This window comes from Camarhynchus parvulus, chromosome 2 (assembly GCF_901933205.1).
Source record: "Camarhynchus parvulus chromosome 2, STF_HiC, whole genome shotgun sequence".
NCBI lineage: Eukaryota > Metazoa > Chordata > Aves > Passeriformes > Thraupidae > Camarhynchus > Camarhynchus parvulus.
In genome coordinates this window covers 126,314,054-126,336,666 of record NC_044572.1, presented here as the reverse complement: position 1 = coordinate 126,336,666, position 22,613 = coordinate 126,314,054, and the positions used below count along the sequence as shown (strand labels likewise).

The window sequence follows — 22,613 nt, the reverse complement described above, 5'->3', positions numbered from 1 at the left end:
GAAGAGGAAATGTGGAAGGGAGATAATAGTACTGCTTTGCTGGGCTCTGCTGGATGAGTTGCAGAATGTCTCTGTTATCATTGCACTGGGAAAGCTGCACTAGCCTGTGAATACACCACATAAAACAGCCACAGGGCAGAGTTAGTTCTGGCACCAAGAACTATTTCACCAGTAGGATTAAATGGCTTGCTCAATAGCAGTGGCTGAAATAAAATTTTCTGCATTTTATTTATATCTCTCTTTTATAGGAACAGCACATATTGGTACTATGTATCTGTAGTAGTGTAACTCTCGCTTATCTTCTTTTATCATTTTATGAATTTTATGTATTGCATTTTAATTTTATTAAAATGAAACAGGCTTCCCAGGGAGATGGTGGAGTCACCATCCCTGGAGTTATTTAAAAGATAGAAGACGTTCTTAGGGACAGGGTTCAGTGGTAATGCTTGATTAACAGTTGGACTTGATGATCTTAGTGATGTTTTCCAACATAAATGATTCTATGATTCTCTCATTCTGAGGAAGAAAAGCTCCATCTGAATCAAATCTGCACAGAACTAAGTAAGAGAAACTTGATGCTGGAAACAATGTGTTGGCAAGGGCAATAGAAGGCCTTTGCAGCTCTCCATTCCACTGGCAAATCTGCATCTCCTAAGACTGAATACAGACAGAAATGTAAAACACCCTCAGGAATGAGAATGCAGGGCAAAATTGTCAGGATAGGTTTGATAAAAGTTTGGAGTTAAATCAGATAGGTCAATGAAGATACAGATACAAAGTCAATAACATTTTAAAACCTTTAAGCTGGGATCTGAGTGCTATTGTGAATGAAATGGTAATGCACAAGAGGTACAACAAGCAATCAAAGACAAAGCCAAAAAAAGTTATAAATTAAATCCTCGTGTCTTGGTTTTACATACTATTAGATGGCAACAGAATAATGTCAATTTGTATTGATTCTGCCATTTATAGCAGACGAAAATGGGCTCCTATTTTTACCCATCATAAGTGATGTGCTGGTAATTAAAAATATCACAGCTTAAAATAATTTTCTAATTCAGTAACTTTTCTTCTACCCTTTTACCCAAGTTCAGAGTGAATGAAAGGAAAAACATCTTAAATTCTCACCAATTAAAACTTTAGCCAAATTCTGTGAAGATTACTTGATTAATTTTTCATGTCCAACACTTTTTACAGGAGCATGATTTTTATGAAAAGGAGTGACAATTTTAATGGTGTTTGTCAACCAGTCTATTTTGACTGTTTCAGAACCTTCTTTCACTTTTCTTTTCATGCTTTCCTTGCTAGACTAAACTCAGATCAATTTGTATTGATTTTTTTTCTGCTTTGCAGGGCATTCCTACAAGTTCTTTAACTCAGATCTCGTACAGTTCTCTTCATTACATGGAAGACTTCAAGGAAGCGAAGTTACTGAAAGAAGGCCTGTACCATCCATCACTCATCTTTTCAGTGAAAAGCACTGGATTTATCAATGCAACAGCAAGGCAGAACTGTTTTTGAAAATATATTTTGTCAAGTTTTCAGGTAACAGAGCTCATTTTGACCCCACAAATATTGGCTTGATTTTTGGTCCATTTATAATGTGCTCAGAAGTATTTTTTAATTTCAAACTGTGGTCTAATTCTTACCCAGATAGTACTCAGCAGATTCTCTTTTTAATAGTTAACGATATTATATGAAAGCAATAAGCACTTGAAAGGCAAACATATTATTTTTTGTATCCTGTTTATTCCTAGAATGTAACTGTCTTAGCTTCCTTGAGTGCAAAGATATAATGAAAGCTAAAAGGGAGGTAGCAGGTACTAATCATAATAATCAGTCTGCATGGGTACCAAATCTGCAATTATAATTTACAGGTTAAGTGATCACACCACAGAAAATCTGGGAGCATAAGAAAGAATTTTTTCAGACTTAATTAGGACAAGTCATTAAAGCAAATCTTGAGGGGGGGGAGGGGAAAAACTAGGCAATAAGAAATTGCTGTCCTTAATACTTCTGCACAAAGTAAAATCACTCTCATGTGAGTTCTAGTTATGGTAGTGAAATGGTAAGGAAAGGAAGAGTAAGGGAAAAGCAAGGGAAAGAAAACAAAAAGAAGTAAACTGTTGGTATATGAAAGGAGAAATGAAAAAAACCAGGCATTTGGCATTCTAAAACTGTTGTGGGCTTTCTGCTGGCATAGCTGCTGCAGAAAGGTTGATGTTTTCCATCCACACCAGTTGCTGATTTCTTCCCTTGTTCCATATCAGCTCTCTGCATTCTGCAATTGTTAATTGCATTTCTGCTTTTAACTGGTCTGTATTTGTGGTTAAACCTGAACTTGAATCTTTTGATTCTATAGTGCTTTTTCCTCTTAAAACCAAAAAATAACAAATAAAAGAACAAACTTACCTGAACAAATGCCCTTTCCATGCCCCATTATTGCAGTGCAAGGTTTGAAATGCAGCTAGAGAATAAACAGAGAAACTAAAAGACCTGACAGAAAAGAATTCAGCACTGCTCCATTAGGTCTCAGGGTTTTTTTTAGGTTAATTAATTTGAGAGCCTGAATACCAGCTCTGTCCTCCCTTGCTCCCCACAGGCACTGCCCAGCCATGCTGGCTCTCACAGAGGGAACAGCAGAAGCTCATAGCTCACACCATTTAAAGGCTGACAGCCTCCAGTCTATCAATGCAGCAGCCACTTCATTAGGATTATTTATATCCTGGTAGATGTCAGAGTGTGAATATTCCTGTTCTGGCTGAAGGATGCTGAGTGTCTGCTGCCTTTGTGCAGAAAGCTACTTGTACCCCTCTTCACATCCTCAGCAATGCTATTGCTCTGTCTACCTGGCTGTCATCTTCAGCTCTGCTCAAGCCACTCTCATTTATCTTCAGATCTCCCTGGCACCACAGGACTGTTCTGATGCCTGTGCTCAGCCAGAGCACAGCATTTCTCTGACAGTGCCCTACAGTGCACTTAGGGATGAGAAATATATATTGTGGCTCTACTTCACACAGAAATCCTTCCTGGCTGATTATTTCCTAGTGCCCATGTTTGTGTTACAGCCTATTTTGTTCTACCAAAGCAATGTGGTAGAGCTACAGAACAGCTGGAAACCAGCATGGCTTGAGCTCAGGGTGTTGAAGCCATGAAGATGATTCACTGTCAAAATCTTTTGCTCTATGTCCTGTTTCCAGGGAACTGATTTTGCAAAAGCACCCTGCTTTGAACCATTAGTGGAAATTGATTGCATGTGCTGTATTCAGGAAGCTGCACTGTGCCACCCTGGCCTGTGCTGATACATCTTCCCAGTCACACAGGAGGCTCAGCTGTCAGTCCCCATCCTTTCTCTAACCTGGAACTTAATAATTTATTTCCATGGATATCAACAGGACAAAAAAATTACAGTGCATGAGCTCAGTTTGATTGCTGAGTGGAGCTCTCTCTGCTCCACTCAGCAATTCAGCCATAATGAAGAATCATAGACTCAGACTCAGAGAATCATAAAATAATTTGGGTTGGAAAGGACCTTTTAAGAGTCCTACCACCCTGCCATGGTTAGGGATATCTTCAACTGGATCAGGTTGCTCAGAGCCCCTGCAAGCTGCTCCTGAATGTTTCCAGGATGGGGCTTTCTTTGAGCTTCTTTTTCTGGCAGACACACCTGCAGCAACCCTTTTATTTCCCTTTGCATCCCTTGCTAAATTCTGCCTCAGCTGCATCTTGGCCTTCCTGACTTGCCCATACAAAACTGGCAAGCATCCCCATACTCCTTCCATCTCTTTACCATCTGGATTTGTAGCAAGCATTACAACTAATGGAGATACTCTGCCTGAGAGTAAAGTAAGCAAAATTAAGAAAAGAATATGAAATCTGCATACCCTTCCCCTTTTGCTACCTTTTGCTGCCTACCCCTTGATATCTGTATATCTTGCCCACTTTGTGCCTATTGTTTACTTGTAGATATTACTAGGAGGAGCTGATTAAGAGTACCTTCATGTATCAAGAGAATTACTGGCAGCAGATGGATATCATAAGCTGTGATGGAAGGTGAGGATGGCTTGGTATTCCACTGAGTGACCAGAGCGAGGGGATTGCTCTAGATGGCAGTTAAAGTGGAAGTGAATTCTACACAGTGATACAGAAAAATAACAAATATAGAACAAAGGCCATAGCTGCCCATGTACTGACATCATATTGGCAGCAGGTCAACAGGCATCTGATATCAACATTGTATTTTCCAAAGAGTGTCTTTGTAAATATTTCTTCACTACCAAATAGCAGAGAGACTTGGATATTTCACAAGTTTTATCTGACAAAAAGATAGAGAAGAAAAAATGTGAGTATAAGGGTGGAAAACTACTCAGACATTCAAGCAGAACAATTTTTTTCATTTCCATAAAATAGCTGATTTATTATCTATTAGCTATGATTAGTTCGTTCATTATTTATGCTTAATGTGGAAATTCTGAAAAGGCTGTCCTCGATCCTTTTCATTCATGCTGTTACATATTGGAAACAGTCAGAATGAAAAAAAAAATCTGTCTTCTGCTACAGACATTGAGGCAATCCTGTAAAGAAAGAGGAAAGTTTGAATTTTAGCCTCATCTTCATTGGACTTGCAGCAGGTTGTTATACATACATGTTATTCAGAATATGTAGGTGACACTTTACATTGGAGTTAAGCCTGTACGTCTCGGGACTTTTGCTGGGGGCAGGAATATTCACATGGCTCTGGTTCTACTGCTCTGAGCAGAATATCTGAAAACAGCAGGCTCTTTTTCCTGAGAGCACCAGGCAGAGGAGTCGTCCCTCTTGTGGAGTCAAATGTGACTCCACTGGCAATTTAAATTCTGCTTCTAAGATGACCCAGTCTCAGAGACAGACAGGACCTAAGATAGCAAGAGAAAGATGGATGTAATCTGCAGCATTCCTCATATGATGGCACAATATAGGCAAGAGGAAGGTCTAATCAGAAATAAGGCAATATCACTATGAAGACCGTATTCTGACCCGAACACACATTGTGCATTGCAATAGTTCTGAAATTCTTTTGCACATCAGGCATCTGGTTCAGCAGTTTGTCCTTTAACTTATGACCATTACTATCAAAATTGCCCTTCTTCTGTTTCGAAATGACTCTTTACACTTCTACATAGCGGAAGGATTTATTACAGTTTTAAACCAGTATATGCTCTTTTCCTTTTTTTTTTCCCCTCTGGTCTCTGCATGTAGGTTGAATGTTTTCCAATATCATCAAGTAGGTTTTCTTCCAGTGTAAACTCTTTTTGCCCTCCCTCCCTCCTTCCCTCCAGTAGGTGTGGCTAGTAAGAGGTTGAGACAAGAGATGCTGGACTTCAGGTGGCTCTTCAAAATACAGTTTATTGTATCCAAGATGTTACAACAGTCCAGGGTCCTGGGTGACAGAGCCTGTGTCTACAGCTGTCAGCTCCAGCTGTAGACAAGTCTGAAGACCCTTTTGTTTTGGCTACAATGCATTATATACTTTTATTTGCTGAGCATCTTAAAACATAAGAACCAATCAATACCTTACTATTACCTATAGCCTATCATAACTACTATCATTACCATATTATGGTTAATACTATCCAATCACATGAGTTAGTATGTTACAGTTTAAGTTTAAAGTTGTGTTTCAGTTTTTCTTGCAGTGAAAAATTCTTAGACCTTTTTTCTACTTGCCACATTGACATGTCTTTTTTGCCTGTGGTATCTTTCTGCTTGGTCAAAACATCCTTTTGTTTTTGGTCAGCTTATCCTTTGCTCTAAGTCATAAAATCTTTTTCCAACTCGACATAACCTTTGCTTTCTTAGTTGTCTAGTAAGACTGGCTCAGCAAACCTCAATTTATGCATCTATTATTCTTCTATATCAAAACTTGCTTTCATTTCTATTTCATTCTAAGATTCTACATTCAGAGACCTTTCTGCCAAGCATACATACCTGTTAAACTTCTTGTCAAACTTTCATCCTTTCCAATATCTCCCCCAGTCTGATTAACAACAAAGATGCTAGAAACTGTCTTCTTATTCATCATTCTCTGCACACATTGAAGTGCAGAGGGCACCACTACTATAATTACAATTATCACCACTAAAACAATCAAGCCTGCTTTACAAAGTTCCTTCAGCCAAGGTGCAAAGCTCCAACCATCAAACAAACAGTCTAGCCAAGATGTTTCATCTGTTGGAATTTGGTTAGCTAAATCTCTTAAGTTTTGCAGCTGTTTATGAATAGAAGTAGAATGATCTGACAAGATCATACAACACAATCCTTCAAAATCTTCACAGCCATGTCCATGTGCTAGTAAAAGAAAGTTAATAGCAGCTCTGTTTTGTAAAGTGGCATGTCTGACTGCCTCCTCATCTGTCAGCAAATCACTAATCATAGAAGAGGTGGCATTTACTTCTTTACTGAGCCAACACCCTAATTTGTTTTACTGTTTCAGTGCAATTGAGGAACTTAATGAGGCAAAAAAAAGTTTGTAACATTTGATTTTCCAGAGTTCCACGGGTGAAAATCGCTATCACAGTTGCCCTCATAATGATGCCCCAAGGAAGATCTTATTTTTCTATTTTTCTTTTTGATTGCTTTTTTGACACTGGGAACAACTATTGTAAGTTATCCCAGGGGCACAAGGGCCACCATCTAGTTTTGAGGGAATACCTTGCCAAGCCCTGTCTCCACAAATAAGCCAAATTTCTTTAGGAAATCAAATTGGAAGTTTGTTAAAACGATCTCTGTGAGGTTCATCATATGTAAGAAGCTTAGTTTGATAACACCAAGTCATTACTACAAACTAGGTGATAAGGAGTAACATTTAGATGAGGGCCATTTTTCCACAAAATGAAACAAGTAACAAGTGTCCATAGTTAATGAGCCTAAAAATTCTAATTCTTGAATGTCAGATTTATCAACTTTATAATTACCAGCATAAGTTTGGTGTCTCAGGCTGGGAGTTGGGGAAATGTGATGATTTGGCCAATATTTATCAAAATGTGATGATATGGCCAATATTTATCAAAAGTGACACTATCAAAAGTTTCTGGGAAAGGCACTCCAACCAAACAAGTTGAAAGAGTTTTATCAGGTGATTGTGTTGGATAAGCAGATGGTGTCAGAGCCTGTGGACTTGGCTAAAGAAACCCAAACATTTGTCTTTGGTTGAGTTACAGGTAAAGCTTCACTGTAAAAATAAAAACAAAAGGGTAAAAGCTGCATTCACCCACACAAATAATAATAAAACTCCATTATTTCCTTGAACTGTTTCTGGCAATTTTAACTGGGTGATTCTGCGTAGTTCACGTTTGCGTGCCGGTTTCTCGGCTTCCACTCGTGGGTCACTGGCTGGTGTGGAACCATCCATTGGCTTTGATGGGTGGTGCAGTTTCACGTTTTTTGCTGGCAGCCACTTGAGTCCTGTATCTGTAGAAATACATGCAAACCCCTTGCCCCATGTTATAAGATCATATGGTCCTTCTATTTGTCCTGATTCTAGATTTTTAATTAAAACTGGGGGGTACTCTTTTCAGTTTTGCTTTTTTGTTGTTCATGAAATATCTGTAAATGGGGGCATCAGGCTCTTCTGCAGAGCTATTCAAAAAAAGTTATAAACATACAAAGCTTTATTCAATCTCCTTTGAGGTGTATCCCAGGCTCCCCCCCTTTCTGTTGATCTAAAATGTGTTTCAGAGTTTGATGTGTTCTTTCTACCATTCCCTGGCTTGTGGGAGAATAGGGAATACCAAATGTATGGCAAACACCCCAGTCATTTAAAAATGTGGCCAATTCTTGTGAAGCATATGAAGGACCATTATCAGTTTTGATTTCTTGAGGGACACCTAATGAGGAAAATGCTTGTGAAAAATGTTGGCAAACATGCTTAGTTGTTTCTCCTGTATGTACAGAAGTGATAACTGTATTTGAGAATGTGTCAATAGAGACATGGATATTTTTAAATTTCCCAAAAGAATAGTACTTTGTGACATCTGTTTGCCATTTTTGAAAACTTTCCAACCCCCTTGGGTTGGTGGCTTCTGTAGAAGGGATAGGTTGGACAAGCTGGCAGTCGGGGCAAGCCCATATAATGGCTTGTGCTTGCTCTAGGGAAATGTGAAAGTCTTATCCGAGTGCCTGTGCATTTTGGTGAAAAAAGGCATGACTCAGTTTGGCTTGTCCAACAATGTTAGGCAAGGTAGCTGCAGGAGGCACCAAAGTGGAATCTTCAATGTCTCCTGCAGTTCCCTCACCACATGCTGCTGATGCCAATGCATCAAAGACAGGTGGGTCAAAGACTCAATTTGTCATTACTAACATCTTTTAAAACAGACTCTTCAATTCTCTTGACAAGGTTAGCAACATATGCTGAATCAGTGACTAGGTTAAAAGGCTCTGGAAAGAGCTGAAATGCTCTTACCACTGCTGCCAATTCAACAGTCTGAGGAGAACCTTTGACTTTTTGAACATCTTGTTCCCAGGATTTAGTATTTTTATTTTGCCATGTAACTACTGAATTGTCTGTCCTGACCCATCAGTGAAGAGATTCTAAAGGTTCTTCCCTGATAAGAAGGGGAAGAAGGGGTTTCTCTCTGTAGCATAACTTAGCTTTGATCAATTTGTGTGCTGGATAATGAATGGAGCAAACACCTGGAAAATCTAAAAAGGCATACAGCAAATCTTCTGACTTTTGCATGGCCCAATCAAAATAGGATTTAATTATAGGTAAATAGATGATTGTAAATTCGCAACTTGCAGTAGAAAGAAGCTTTACTCTGCTTTTCATGATGATTTGAGAAATCATCTCTAAAGATGTAAAGATTGTCTTTGGTGACCTGTAAGAAAGAAAAACCCATTCAGTTATTAGCAAAGGCAAATTTGAGAGGAGTCCCATTGAAAGATGAGGCTACACAGTCTCAATGTTTCTCCTAAAACTGCAAGGAAAAAAGGTTTATCTGGAACATAGCGATGTGCTTGTCTATTTTGCAGAGCATCAGTAATTTTCTCTAAAGCTTTGCAAGCTTCAGGCGTAAGAAGTCTGAGGGATGAATTGGTGGGTCCCTCAGTGCTTCCTGCTGGTGGCAGCGACCTGGTTAAGAGATCTCCTCCAGTCACGGGGGAAGCTCTGGGATTATTTGGAAAGAAATCTAGTTGGTTTTTGGGGTTTATTGGTGATGGATTTAAGGATTTGGTGTTGGATTTAGGGGATCCCCCTCATCCTTCGAGGTAGAGTAGCTTTTAGTTTGTCTACCTCTCTTACTGCAGCTGCAGTTGGTGTTTTCTTCTCCCTCTTCCTCCTCCCCCCTCTCTTGGCTGGAGAGGCGGTGCGGAGGGTTCAGGTGGAATGGTGGGGGAAAGGGAACTGCAGCGGGGGTTTTCTGGAAAAGATTTCTACAAACACGCAGCAAGTGGGGAGTAAATCTGCTGCTGTTTTGTCGTGGCAAGAAATAGCATTATTTCATTTGACCCCCACAGAGTCCCAAAGGTCTCTGGTAAACACAGCCGTAGAATCAGCATTTGAGAAGTTGGTCTCAGTCCATGGTAGAAGATTTTTAAGCTCTTGTTTTGGTAATTTACTTGGACTGGAATTAATTAGAGATTTCAAATGCTGATACACGTCTCTGATCAGCAGACACATTGTGCCCCACTGATTCCCCAGTGCTCACCTGCTGTCCTCCTTGCAGCAGGTGCTGTACATTGAGCTCCAATGCAGATACTGTCCAGCACCAACACCTGTCTGGCCTCTGGTCACCTTCCTTTCAGGTGCCTGTTCCTCCTTGTGGGCTCTTCCTTCTGAGTTCACCAGGAGGTCTCTTACTGCTAAAAGTCTGAGTTTGCCTACTAAAATGTGGGCACCATTAGTAAGAGTCTGAGACGAGAGATGCAGGACTCCAGGCAGCTCTTCAAAATGCTGTTTATTGTATACAAGATTTTAAAGCAGTCTTGGTTTGTGGGTGACAGAGCCATGCCTACAGCGGTCAGTTTCAGTTATAGACAAGCCTGAAGACCCTTTAGTTTTGGTTACATTGCATTATATATTTTTCTTTGCTGAGCATCTTAATACATAACCAATCAATATCTTTACTATTACCTATAGCCTATCATAACTACTATCATTGCCATATTACGGTCAATACTATCCAATCACATGAGTTAATATGTTACAGTTTAAACTTACAGTTGTTTTTCAGTTTTTCTTACAGCGGAAAATTCTTAGACCTTTTTTCGACTTGCCACATTGGCATGCTTGTTTGCTTATGGTATCTTTCTGCTTTTCCTAAGACCTATTTCTGCTTGGTAAACATATATTTTTGTTTGTGGTCAACATATCCTTTGCTCTAGTCACAAAACACCCTTCCAGCTCGACTTAACCTTTGCTTTCTTAGTTGCCCAGTAACGACTGGCTCAGCAGTTGTCAATTTAGACATCTATTATTCTTCTATATCAAAACTTGCTTCCATCTCTATTTCATTCTCAGATTCTACATTCAAAGAGCCTCCTGCCAAGCATACATATCTGGGAAACTTTCTTGTCAAACTTTCATCCTTTCCAACAAAGTGCTTTATAGTTTCAACATGTTACATGATAACTCAATATTAACAAACAGAATTTTAAAAAGAAATCCTGGAAAACAGAGTGTTTTATAAAACCATCACAACTTAACTGACATCAGACTGATGCACAGTACAGTGGTTGGTACTCTAGTATGACTGAACATACGGGAAGAAGTTCAGATGATGAAAATTGTTCCAGATAGGAGATGTCAAGGCACAATTCTCAATGTCGAGGCAACTCTATTTACTCTTAGCTGCTGTGGGTTCCACGTCTATGTCCAGGTCTGACAGAGCGCAGTAGAAGAGCATCTGAACATACTTCGTTGTTGTAGCTGTACTGGCAAAAATGTGTGACAGAAATTTAAATATATCTTAGACATACATCTGGATTTTGAGGATTTGAAAACACTATACAGATATTAGAAAAATCTTGAAACACCTTAATCGATAAAATTAGGCATAAGTTATAAATAGCTAAAAGCAAAAGAAGCCAATTATTAAACTGAAATTCCTGTTTAATCAGGTTTTCATCAACATTTTCATTGAATTGATAGCTGAATTCAAAGTATAAGAAATAAAAATATTAAAGATTTGCTTTTCAAGACTGCCTAAATTTGAGGACTGGTAACTACCCTTCAAGCCAATAATTAATTATTTCATTGTTTTTGAAAATCTGCGCACTCCTCTGATTTGGATTGTTCCATTCTTGGATGGAAAGTGAAGTAAAGATGTTCTGGTATTTCTGCCTTTCAGGGTATTAAAAATATTAGGTTTAGTATTCACAATCCTACGTGGCTTTTATTGAGCCAACATAGTTATGACACCTACATATTGGACTGTTTTGTACAAGTAAGCATGGTTTTGTTTTCAAGACCATGTGATAAAGCAGATGATCTCAGACATGCCACATACCAAAGCTTAGCCAAGCTTCATATAAATAAGGATTTTAGGAAAAATTATTCTTTTCTTCTTCTGACCAAAGTTTTGACATGGTGACTGGGACATGATGTTGCTTACCAGAGAGCCAAAGTAGACATTTAGGTCGTTTTTCAACTGGCAGGTAGACTCCCAAATAATATGCAGGAATGCCTGAGAGGGCAATACCAACACCAATAAGGGAATTGATTGTGTCACTGTAGAGAGGCACTATAATCAGGAATAGGGAACACAAACAATATACTATAGGGAAGAAGAGGCTAAGCTGTGAAGACAAAAGAAAAATACAGCAATTACTAAAGATGCAGTAAACACTCAATTGCAAAAATTCATGCTTTGCAGATTCAAGTTAGACATGTCAATAATAAAAGTATGTACTGAATCTTTTTGACTGCTTACAGTCAGCATAATTTATTAACTTCTGTGTACACTGCTAAGAATCTCTTATTTGGTACACATGTGAGCATCTATTTTATTTTTTTCAGGCCTGCATAAACTCAGTTCCTTTACAATTAGTAAAAGATCAACCTTTGCAAGAAGTACTTTAAGTAATGGGTAGCTTTCTCTCCAACTTCAGTTAAGAACTGTTACGTGTATTTTTGGTTGGGAACTGCCTCTCTAGACCTTCAATTACATTCTTGATGTTGTAGAACTAAAGGACTGATGTACAACCCTTTTTGTGGACACTTAACAAATATCGTATGACAAATAAGGGAAGTTGGGCTGTGAAGCTGATAAGAAGACTGGAGCACCTTCCCTACGACAGCAGGCTGAGAAAGTTGCGGCTGTTCAGCCAAGAGAAGAAAAGGTTGCATGGACACCTCACAGCAACCTTCCAGTGTCTAAAGGGGGCCTACAGGGAAGCTGGAGGGGGATTCTTCATCAGGAACTGTAATGATAGGATAAGGAATAATGGGTACAAACTGAAAGAGGAGAAATGTAGGTTAGGTATTAGGAAGAAATTCTCCACTGTGAAAGAGGTGAGACACTGGTAGAGGTTGCCCAGGGAGGTTGTGGATATCCCAACTCTGGCAGTAGTTCAAGGCTAGGTTGGATAAATCCTTGAGCAACCTGGTCTGGTGGAAATTGTCCCTGCCTGTGGCAGGGATGGTTATGTCTAGGTGATCTTTAAGGTCCCTTCCAAACCTTGACCTTTTATGATTCTATGAAAGTTTCAAAAACTTCTTTATGAATTTATTTTTCACTTTTTATTTTTCCTGTCTCTAGTAGTGAGCCTTCTCAAGGGTCCAGGAGTTGACATTTGAATTCCAGCTGAAATTGGTGAGAGTTTACTGTTATAAATACTTTTTTTTTCCTTATAAAGGTTAAAAATGTAAGTTGATGAATACCAACTGCTACATTTCAGAAAAGGAAATGGTGTATGTGTAGTTGTGGCGTTGACTAAGCTGGCAAATGCTGACAGGAATTAAACAGTCTTTGTGTAAAATCTGACTGTGATCCTTAGTAGAATCAGAGGCAAAACTGCCAATAAGGCAAGACTTAATCTTTAATCTTCCTCATATTTTGTGGGAAAGTTTGGAAATTGAGTGTGAACATGCTTCAGGAAAATTTAATCTGCAGTTAAAATTAGGAAGACTTCTAGCAGGAGGTGCTTAGAATATTTTATGCCTTTGTTCAAACGTTTTAAAAATTAATTAGGATGTGACACTTAAATGGAAAGAAAATATGTTTGTAAAAATGATGTAGGAGTTTAGGAAGAGAGATTGGCAAAGAAGAAATATTTGGGGGGTGTTAATTTGTAATTATCTTGATTTTTACTGCATCACTGCAGAGCCAAAATGCAGGTCATGGAGCCAACAAACAGGAGCCAGTGCATGGTTTTGTGTGCCTGCTGTGTGTTTCCATCCTTGCTTCCTGGACAATCACCGGATTAAAACTAGAAACAGGTTTTAGGAACACTTTGTTTCTATGCAGTCACCCTTGCCTAACTGATAGTCAAATGCTCTTCTAAGTCAATCATTAAACTTGCACTTTACTCTCTATAACCACTACCCAATGGGAGGGAACATTCAAAATATATTTGATAATTTAGGCTAACTTCTGTGTGGGCAGAATTGTGGATATTTATGGGCTTTGGATGGATTTTACTGTGTTTGTTAAATCATGTAGGCTTGATCAGAGTGTTAACCTCTCTGGAGCTTCCATCACCAGCTCTACTGGGTCTGCTGTTCTCCCAGGATAGGCTAAAAACCTCAGACATTTATTTATTCCTTATTTGTTTTGAAACAAAAATTATAATAAGTCTGAATGAAAGAAGAATAAATGGTGTATATCATTTCAATCTCACAGCAAAACTACCAAAACAGATGTTCTTGTGGACTCTTAATGGGTTTTGCTCCTTCATCTTGTATTTTGAAAGAATTTCTATGGCTAATGAATAATCTATAATATAACTGGTACTGTTATGGTTGTGATATTAAAGGTCATATAAACACATGCATTAGCTGGCTTTTAGAGCTTTCTTCCTGACTTTTTTACTTACTTTAACAGGTCGTGGTCTATGTGGCTGAGTATATCTCAGATAGATTAGTCCTGCAATAGATAGACCCACAAAGAGCCAGTAGTTGAAGCAGTAATAATTAATAAGGAGGAAAACATCTTCCACAAGGAGATAAAGCAAAGTCATTAAGCCCTAGAAACAATAAAAAACAAAGACTTTTTAACATGAAAATAAGGACAGAGTGAAATTACAAACTGACCTGTTTCAACCTATTTATATGAGCTTAGGTATAAATATAAAAAAGCTTAGCTTTTTAATATAAATATAAAGCTTAGCTTTATATTTAAGTCCACTCATAAACTGAGACCATTAGAGTAAATTCTGTGCCCTGCAGGTGTGCTATACTGCCTGCAGAGAAAGACCTAAACCACCAGGAATTCAATGTCTATTTTAACAGATGAGCAGAAAAACTTCCCCTTTCCACATGAAAAATGTGAATGGTGGTATACTGAGAGAGTATAAATCAACTTTCAAACAGAGTCCCTGTGAGAAGAGTCTTTATAATGAGATTATAATTTTTAGTAAATTATTTGATGTTAAGCAGGATGACTACGATAATCTATTCATAAATGATATGTAACACAGGGCAATGGCAGACACCAAATAAAATGCATGCTCAAATACAAGGATTATTTATGAAAATAATTTCCAGTAATTCTATAACACAAGATATCATTTGTATAGTGGCAACAGAAAAAAAGTCAACGGGGTTATAGGCATCCAATGGTAGAAATTTAATTTTAAGAGCTTTGTCACTCCTGTTATAACTACAGCTGTAGAACATCAGCCTACAGCAGGGTCGAAGAGATGTACCTGGCATATTCTGCTCCAGTGACACTTTAAAAGCTCACATAAGAGACATAAACAGCTCTTGTCTATACCATTGCATCTTTAGCCATTCTCTGTTTTCTCAGCAATGCTATTGTACTTCTTAGTATTATTGTTTGGAGAGCATATGAACGAATCAAGGCATTCTATTTCCACTGGAAAAAACCCTCTATCAACACAAAATAACACCACTCCCACCCCCTCAATGAGTTTAAAAGTTGTGGGCATATGCAGAAGATGTCTCCAGGGCAGGAGAAGTCTGTGAGAAGTCCAGGGCAGAGCAGAGATGTTTTACCCGAGGTGCAAACCCCAACAGCCCAGCCAGGCACGAGGCTGGGGTGTCACTTACGTTGAACAGGAGAGCAGGGACCGGTGTGAAGCACTTCACGTGAATCAAGCTCAGACTGACAGGGAGGTGTCCTTCCCTGGCTCCAACATAGAAAAGCCTAAAAAAAGACTAAGGAAACTCAACCATAGGAAGAGCTTTTTGCTTCCTGACAAACCAAAGAAACAATTCTTTTATTACTCTGTTGTAAGTGCTGTTCTCTTCTTAAGTGGCTTTAGTTTATCAAATGGTGCTAATCATGAGAAGACATCTGATTGTAACAATACCTCCATCATAAATGTATGACTTGACATGGCAAAAATTACCAAACTAGTAAAGAATGCAGATTATAGGTTCCTCTTCAATTATTTAAAATAAATCTTCTATTCCATACCGAGATGCTGCAATAATTGATGAGTTTAAGCCACTATAGCAAGACATGGCCACTGCTATAGGAATTATCCACTTGGCATGACTAAGGGTTTCACCTGCAAATGTCTGTAACAGAAAAAAAATAATGGTGAGGCTCACTATGTTAGGCATATGGATAATTCTGAGAAACTCTCATGAAAACACATTATCCCAAATGTAGTGTCATAGCCCATGCTTTTTGATGACACCCAATAATGACTTTGGAAAGTAGAATTTGGAAAAGCTGATCAGCATCAAAATAAAATTGGCAGATACATTAAAAATATTAAAAAAAATCTAAGCCTAGATTAATTCAGTGATGGAAAAGAGGATGATGTATTTGCTTTAAAGTATTCTGACAAATCGCAGCTGTAGTAATCCATGAATTATTATTTTATTTCTGTATAAAATATTGATAAGGTTTTAAAAAACATTTCAGTGCACACTTCTGCACTGAAAATATTGCTGTGGTTGTGCAGCATTAAACATTACATACTGTACATTAGAATGATAACAAAAAAATACTGGTTCTCCAACAACCCAAACTTTCTATAGCTGCTTGGTCCTGGCAAAATCATCTTTCCTATGATGTAGTGTTAAGAGCAGGATTTACAGAGTATAAAAGACAATTTTTCAAGAGCATATTTATTGGATATATTCTTGATATGCCCTTTCTAATATACTGGTATTGTTACATGAAAAAAATGTTTTAAGCAGCCTTCAACATGATACTATTTCAGCTGTTTGCCAATCATGCTACCTGAAATTTTCCTGTAGTGTCTTTTGTTTGAGTTATGTTCCACAACTTACCACAGCCACTGCATCACTTGTGAGGAGAGCTGACATGTCCAATACTACATAGTATGCTATATTAGTCAATAAGTAAATAATAGCTACAATAGGCATTGAAATTGCAATAGAAAGAGGTAAGTTCCTGCAAAAGGAAAATGGAAAAATTATTCCATGTTATTTAAAACAGAAATAATTAAATAGAAGATTGTTCCCAGAATGGATACCTCCATCACGTCTTGTAATCCATCATTTTGAATCATGGCGTTACAAAACAACACACAGCCATGTGTGAAACAATGCCATAAAAAGCTTAGTTTGTTGTTTGTGTGTCTGTCACAAGTTTTAAAAAAAAACCCTTAAAACATTCATACATGTAAATTTAATACACTGTCTGTTATATGCAGCAATGTAAGAGAGCTCTGAAACAATGAGATTTAAGTGCAGACTTAGGTATTTTCTTGATTGTGGCATTTTTTCCCTGACTCATAACCTATGCATGTCTCAAGACAAGATGGATTATATCAGCTTGAGTGGCTGACTCAAGCCAACTCCTACAGGGCTGACATCCCTACAGAAGGGGGGGAGATGATATTTGCCCATAAACAATAATGCTGAAGATCACATCATAAAAGCCACAAATCTGACACAGTCTTACTCTACTGGTGGCAAAAAATGTCTTGGAAAAATAATTCTGCCTAACTGAAGAGATGCAGGAAATTTTAGAGGGCCAGATGCACCTTTGCTTATCCTTGCTTCCAGCAGGGATTTGTTCTTCTTCTTTAAAAATTGTAGTCTGAAGAGGAAGATGTAAAATACACATATACAGGTAAATGATTCATTAGTGTGATGTAACTGATAAATGAGCACTATAATCAGGAAGAGTTCTCCTAATTGCTCCTTCATTTGAAGAGAAGAGAAAATAATTTGACTAATCAGAAACAGAGTGGCTTGTCCTGCCATCACCTGTCAGTGGTTCAAAGGGAAAGCCTGTGTTTACCTCTCAGGATTCTGCATTTCCTCGGTGACATAGTTGAGCGTGTCCCATCCTGAGTAGGAGAAGAGGGCAGAGTAGAAAGCCAGGGCAATCATCCCTGGGTTTGTTGCTGAGCCCTCAAACGGAGCTCTCAGGTTTTCAGTTTCCCCTGTACAAATGGCAGGTGCCAATTGACTGTTACATTTCAAGGATTGCAACTTAGAAGGGCACTACACCTCAAGTGCCAGCTAACCAAAAGGAAATAACACCCCACTGTATCCAGGTTTCATTACTGTATCTAAAACTGCACAACTTACATTTTTAATTAACAATCAAGAGAGTTTCAACCAGATGTTCAGACAGCTACACTTGCACAGGGAGAAAACAGAACATTTTCACACGTTTGTTATTTGGATGTGACTTTTGTAATTCTACCAGAATTCACTGAGTCCCCTCCTGACGTTACTGTTGACCCTAGCGAAGGAGGGAGCCATACCGAGGGCATGCAGCACCCTGTCAGCCAGGATGAGGCGCTTGGCAAACGCGGTTTCAGTTCCTGAATCTGTCTCATATTTCTTCCTAACAGCCGTGCTTTTATTTTCCCCAGATGAATTAGTAGCCACTAGAGGGGGACCTCCTTTAGTTTTCAGTGTGGTGCTCTGACCCACAAGGGGCTTCCCCAAAATTAAGGGATGAAATTAAAAATTTTTCCTTTCAAAATTCTGGTTTAGTTAAGCTCCATTGGTTGAGAAGACAACCTGCAGAGTGCTGCAAAATAGGCCAAATGTTAGTGAAACTGCACAAGCTTTCACTGCCGTGCTGGAAAGGGAAAGAAAGGCCTTACTGAGATTGCAGAAGGAAAGTCTATTATCTAATGAAAATGGAAGTGGGTTAAGTATCAGGAGAAGACAGAAATATGCTGAAACCTCAATTAGGAAAGGAAGTAATGTCTTTTTGTAGTCTTTTTTTTGTAAAATGAAAGCACTGATTCAACGAAGGAGTTTTTAGATACTACAAATGCAATTCAGTCATCGAAGAGCTGGAGAGTGTTTGAACCAAAGAAGAGAAACTATGAGATGTACACATACTTTGGAAAAGAAAATGGTTGGAAGGTAAAAGAAAAAAAATCCAAAATGTTCAAGAAATTTTTTTTTTTTGGGTAAAGACAGCTCATATTCAAAATCAGATATATTTACAGTCCTTTAACTCAAGAAGTGTATCCAAGCACATCAGAAAGAATATGTCAAGGGCTAAAACATCATAACTGTTCTATGCATTAAAACAGCTGCTGAGTTGAAAAGGGTCATTGACCTGACCACAGCTTCCTCCAGAAATCTACATCATTCCTCGTCTCAGTCTTTCCCGTATTTAAATGCTCAGTTCTGCTTAAACAAAGCAGAGATGAGACCTTTACTACCAGTAAAAGCTCTCAGCACTTCGTGTGCCTCACCATAATGTTCCCTCTATGCTTCAACCCTCCCTGAGCCCACAGAGCAATGCAGAGGAAACAAAATGGGCAGTATGTAGGACCAGAGGGAGCAGCCCCTGCACCCAGCAGCACACCAGTGAGCAGGAGGGGAGGCAATTTTGAAGGAGGCAATTTGAAAGCAGGGGTGGTGCTGCTACAGAGGTGACATCACAGAATCACACTTTTGCCAAACTGCAGCAGTTTTATGAGGGGAACTAATCCTTCCTGCAACTGTGACCCTTAAGCAATGCTTCTTCTCTGAATCTTCACCTCTCTGCCCTTAGGGCTGGGTTTGGTTGTCCAGGTTCCTTTAGACTTCAACCAGCTGGTCACAACTGACATGCAGAGGTAATGGCTAAACAAGAAAGCTTTCCTAGAGTCTAATGTGGCTTTAATGGTGTAACACCTGATGCAACTGCAGCCAAGGAAAGGAGGAGGCCAGCAAACAGAAATGGAAAAGAAAGCATGCTTGTTAGGTTTTATAAGCTAATTTAGCAGGAGAAAAAGAAAATTCCTAAACTGGAGAGGGAAAACCACCTTTATTTCAATGGAATAAAGATAAAGGCTATGCAATTTCAAAGAAAGTGAAATTGAGAATTTCAAAGAAATGAAAATGTAAGAACCTTAGTAATCTAAGCAGTAGAGCTAGAACTGGAGGAGAATTCACTGTACTAGAGGCCCAAATTAATAAAATCAAATCTATTGCTATATGCAAAGCTCCAAGGTAGCACCAGAATAAACTGTTCTCCAGCTTTGCAGTGTGTTCAGTTCAGTCCAGTTACTGCTGATAGGAGGTGGCTCATCTGCCCTGTGATGCCTTACAGTAACACCATGCCACAGTGATTCACAGAACTGCACTGTTGCAGTCTTCTCCTGTTTCTAGAAACAAAGATGCCCTCCCACAAATCCCACCTATGATTTACCCTCTCTGGTTCTCTTCTGGGCAGGGTGCTGTGGCTGGGGGGTGGTGCCAGTGGGGTGAGAATGGTAGTGGGGGGAACTGTGAGCACCAGTGCAAATTCTGTTTCCCTGTACTGTTACAGGACAGGTAGTAATGCATGAGTCAGACAGCGAGGCTGACTTTAACTAGTCAGCAGTAAAATGATGTTAATTCAGCTGCTATTTGCTATTCAGACCAAGCAGCACAGGACTTGGCCTGAATAATTAACCCCCTGTTGCTTAACAAGCCATAAAATACATCTGTTCTTCCTATGGCAGACTTTTTTTTTCCAGAATAAAAAACACTTCATATATAAGTGTTAAAGATCTCCCTACTTGGATTTTGAAATCATCATATACGATTAATTTAATGAAATTTAAGTAAATTAAAATGATTCTTACCTTTGCCAATTTTGTAAAGGCCAACAGATATCACCAAGATTAGAGCCATGACTTTGGCATATGTGAAAATATCTTGTACACGGGTACCCCACTTTACATTAACACAGTTAATAAATGTTAAGGAACCTGCAGAGAAATAGAATATGCATGAAAGGAGCACTGGATGTTTAACATCACTTCAGTCATATTTCAAACTTGTCTATCCAGATACCACTTCTCTTTCAAGGAGTAAAACTGAATCAAATTTCACCACTTCAGGACCACTCAGATTTAGTAAAATGAAATACCTGGTTTAAAATTTACACAATGGTTTTCTGTTTTCATGACAGTGGGTAAGACAAAACACATCAATTTTTGAACTTTAGGACTAGCTCCTTCTCCTTTTAAATAATATTTAAATTTTATTAAACTCAACAAGAGCTATTTACATGGAAATGATAGTATTTCTTTATATCCTGTATATCAAAAATTTCTTCCTGCTGAGTTAAGCTCTAGTTTTGGGACAACTTCTGCACAAACATAGTTTGCATGCTGTGAGAAGATACTGCATTGAGCCAGGCCAGCATGCTATTACTCTGTGCTCATGGTTTAGAAGTTTCCTCCTTTCCCCAAACTCTCTGCAGTCAGGCTTGTCCCTCAGCTGGCAGCAGGTCCAGCCAGGGGCTGAGCCATGTGCCCATCTGCTCTCACTCTAGCACACACAGGGCAACACAGACAACTTCTCCCTCTTGCCATCCCATGATTCAAAACAGAGATAGATGAGGAAAGGTGATGGTGTGCTTTGGTACCAGGTATGAAGCCTAGCTGCTGGAGAAGAGAGCAGAAAATGTGTAAATGTGGCATGGTCACCTAGAGTGCTCTCAAGCATAGATCAAAGTGGGATTTTTCTTATCTAGAAGTCTTGTTGGTCTTTCCTTCTGTTTCCTTGACCTGCCTATAATCTATACTTCAGTTTTGAAAGGAAGAAAAAGGGTTTTGTAATTCTCAAAATGAAAATAATTTAGAAATCATTCTATATAGTAAGGGCACTAGCATACAACCACACATGCTCAAAGAACTTCTTGCCTTCATTTTCATAAATTAATCTGTGCATATGACAGTGTCCTATTAGCCAGTTAGGCCAGTGAACCCATAGACATACATGTACCTTTAATCAGCAGTCAAAATTTCTCCCTGCCAAATTGTTGTAATTCTCCTCTCCTCTCTAGTAATAGCAGCTCAAAACACAATACATATGAATAAAAGATTATTAATTCTTAAGAACATGCTTTTGATAGGTAATAATTATTTTCACAGAATGTAAAGAAATAGAAATTTAGAAAAACCTTCTCTGACCATGTATAATTGCAGTTCTTAACTTCTGGCAATCACTACTTACATACACATGCAGCTGCAATCAACCTGACTGCGTCATACGGCGGCTCACAGTGGGGAAAAATTGGCTGAACAATATAGTTAGCAAATGTGATTGCTATCACTGCCTGAGTTGTTGGTTCAATAATTAGCAAGGAAGACCAGAGTCTGATGAAGGCCACAAAGGCCCCAAATGCCTCCAGAATATAGGCATAACTGCCTCCAGATTTTATGATAGATGTTCCCAGTTCAACGTAACACAAAGCTCCAAACAGGGAAAAAATCCCACCAAGTGCCCAGATGATCAGTGAGAGTCCATAGGAAGCACTATACATTAAAACACCTCGGGGTGACACAAATATGCCAGAGCCAATCATGTTCCCTACAATTAAAGAAATTCCATTTAGTAGTGTGATTTCTTTTTTCATCTGCATTTTTTCACTTGTCTCTGCCATATTGTCCATTTCAGCTTTTGCATTCTCAGTTCTGGACTTTTTATTGCAGCATTTTTGCCAAGGGGTTGGCATCTTCAAATCACGTTACCTGAGAACAAGAGGAGAGAACATTTTAGTAATGCATGTGGCATCAGAGACGTGGATAAGATAATTAACATACAAGGCATAAATGATACAAAGAACAACTATTTTGCCTGATTTTATCTTGCAGTTCAGGAACAGCATACTAGTGAAGTTTTTTAACTTTCACAGTTACATACCTTTTCAATGCATAAATACGAGGCCACTGTCTGGTTATGGATTCTGAAGCTTTTGTTAACTCTCAGTTCACTATTATTATCTGTCTTGAATTTTAATTCTATGTTATGTTATTGAAAATATTTTAAGGAAGGAGGAGACACTGTATCCCGGGAAACACGTTCTAATTCAGCTGGAGTATCTTCTACAAGAATACCTCTTCCTAAAATTTGTTCTTATCTCAGAAAGAATTTTAATTTCATTATTATATGTTTTATCAAATGACATTCACTTGAAAACTGTTCTGCTGGAGAACACCAGAGAAAAGACAAAAAAAGAGCCTCAAAACATCTAATCTCACAAAATAAATGTTAATATGAGGGTAAAAAAACTTTTACT

At 38.6% G+C, this 22,613-nt stretch overlaps 1 protein-coding gene across 1 annotated transcript; it reads right to left on the bottom strand.

Moving 5' to 3' along the window:
* Positions 1-10,745: 10,745 nt before the first annotated feature.
* On the bottom strand, positions 10,746-22,049 carry LOC115917325 (Y+L amino acid transporter 2-like). The gene is made up of 9 exons (XM_030971235.1): positions 21,548-22,049; positions 20,170-20,295; positions 17,385-17,529; positions 16,406-16,529; positions 15,579-15,682; positions 15,209-15,305; positions 14,014-14,163; positions 11,592-11,775; positions 10,746-10,906 (listed from the first exon to the last, which is right to left on the bottom strand). Exons 1-9 carry the CDS (start codon positions 22,047-22,049, stop codon positions 10,815-10,817), a joined length of 1,524 nt encoding a protein of 507 aa, XP_030827095.1. The 3' UTR covers positions 10,746-10,814.
* Positions 22,050-22,613: the final 564 nt, after the last annotated feature.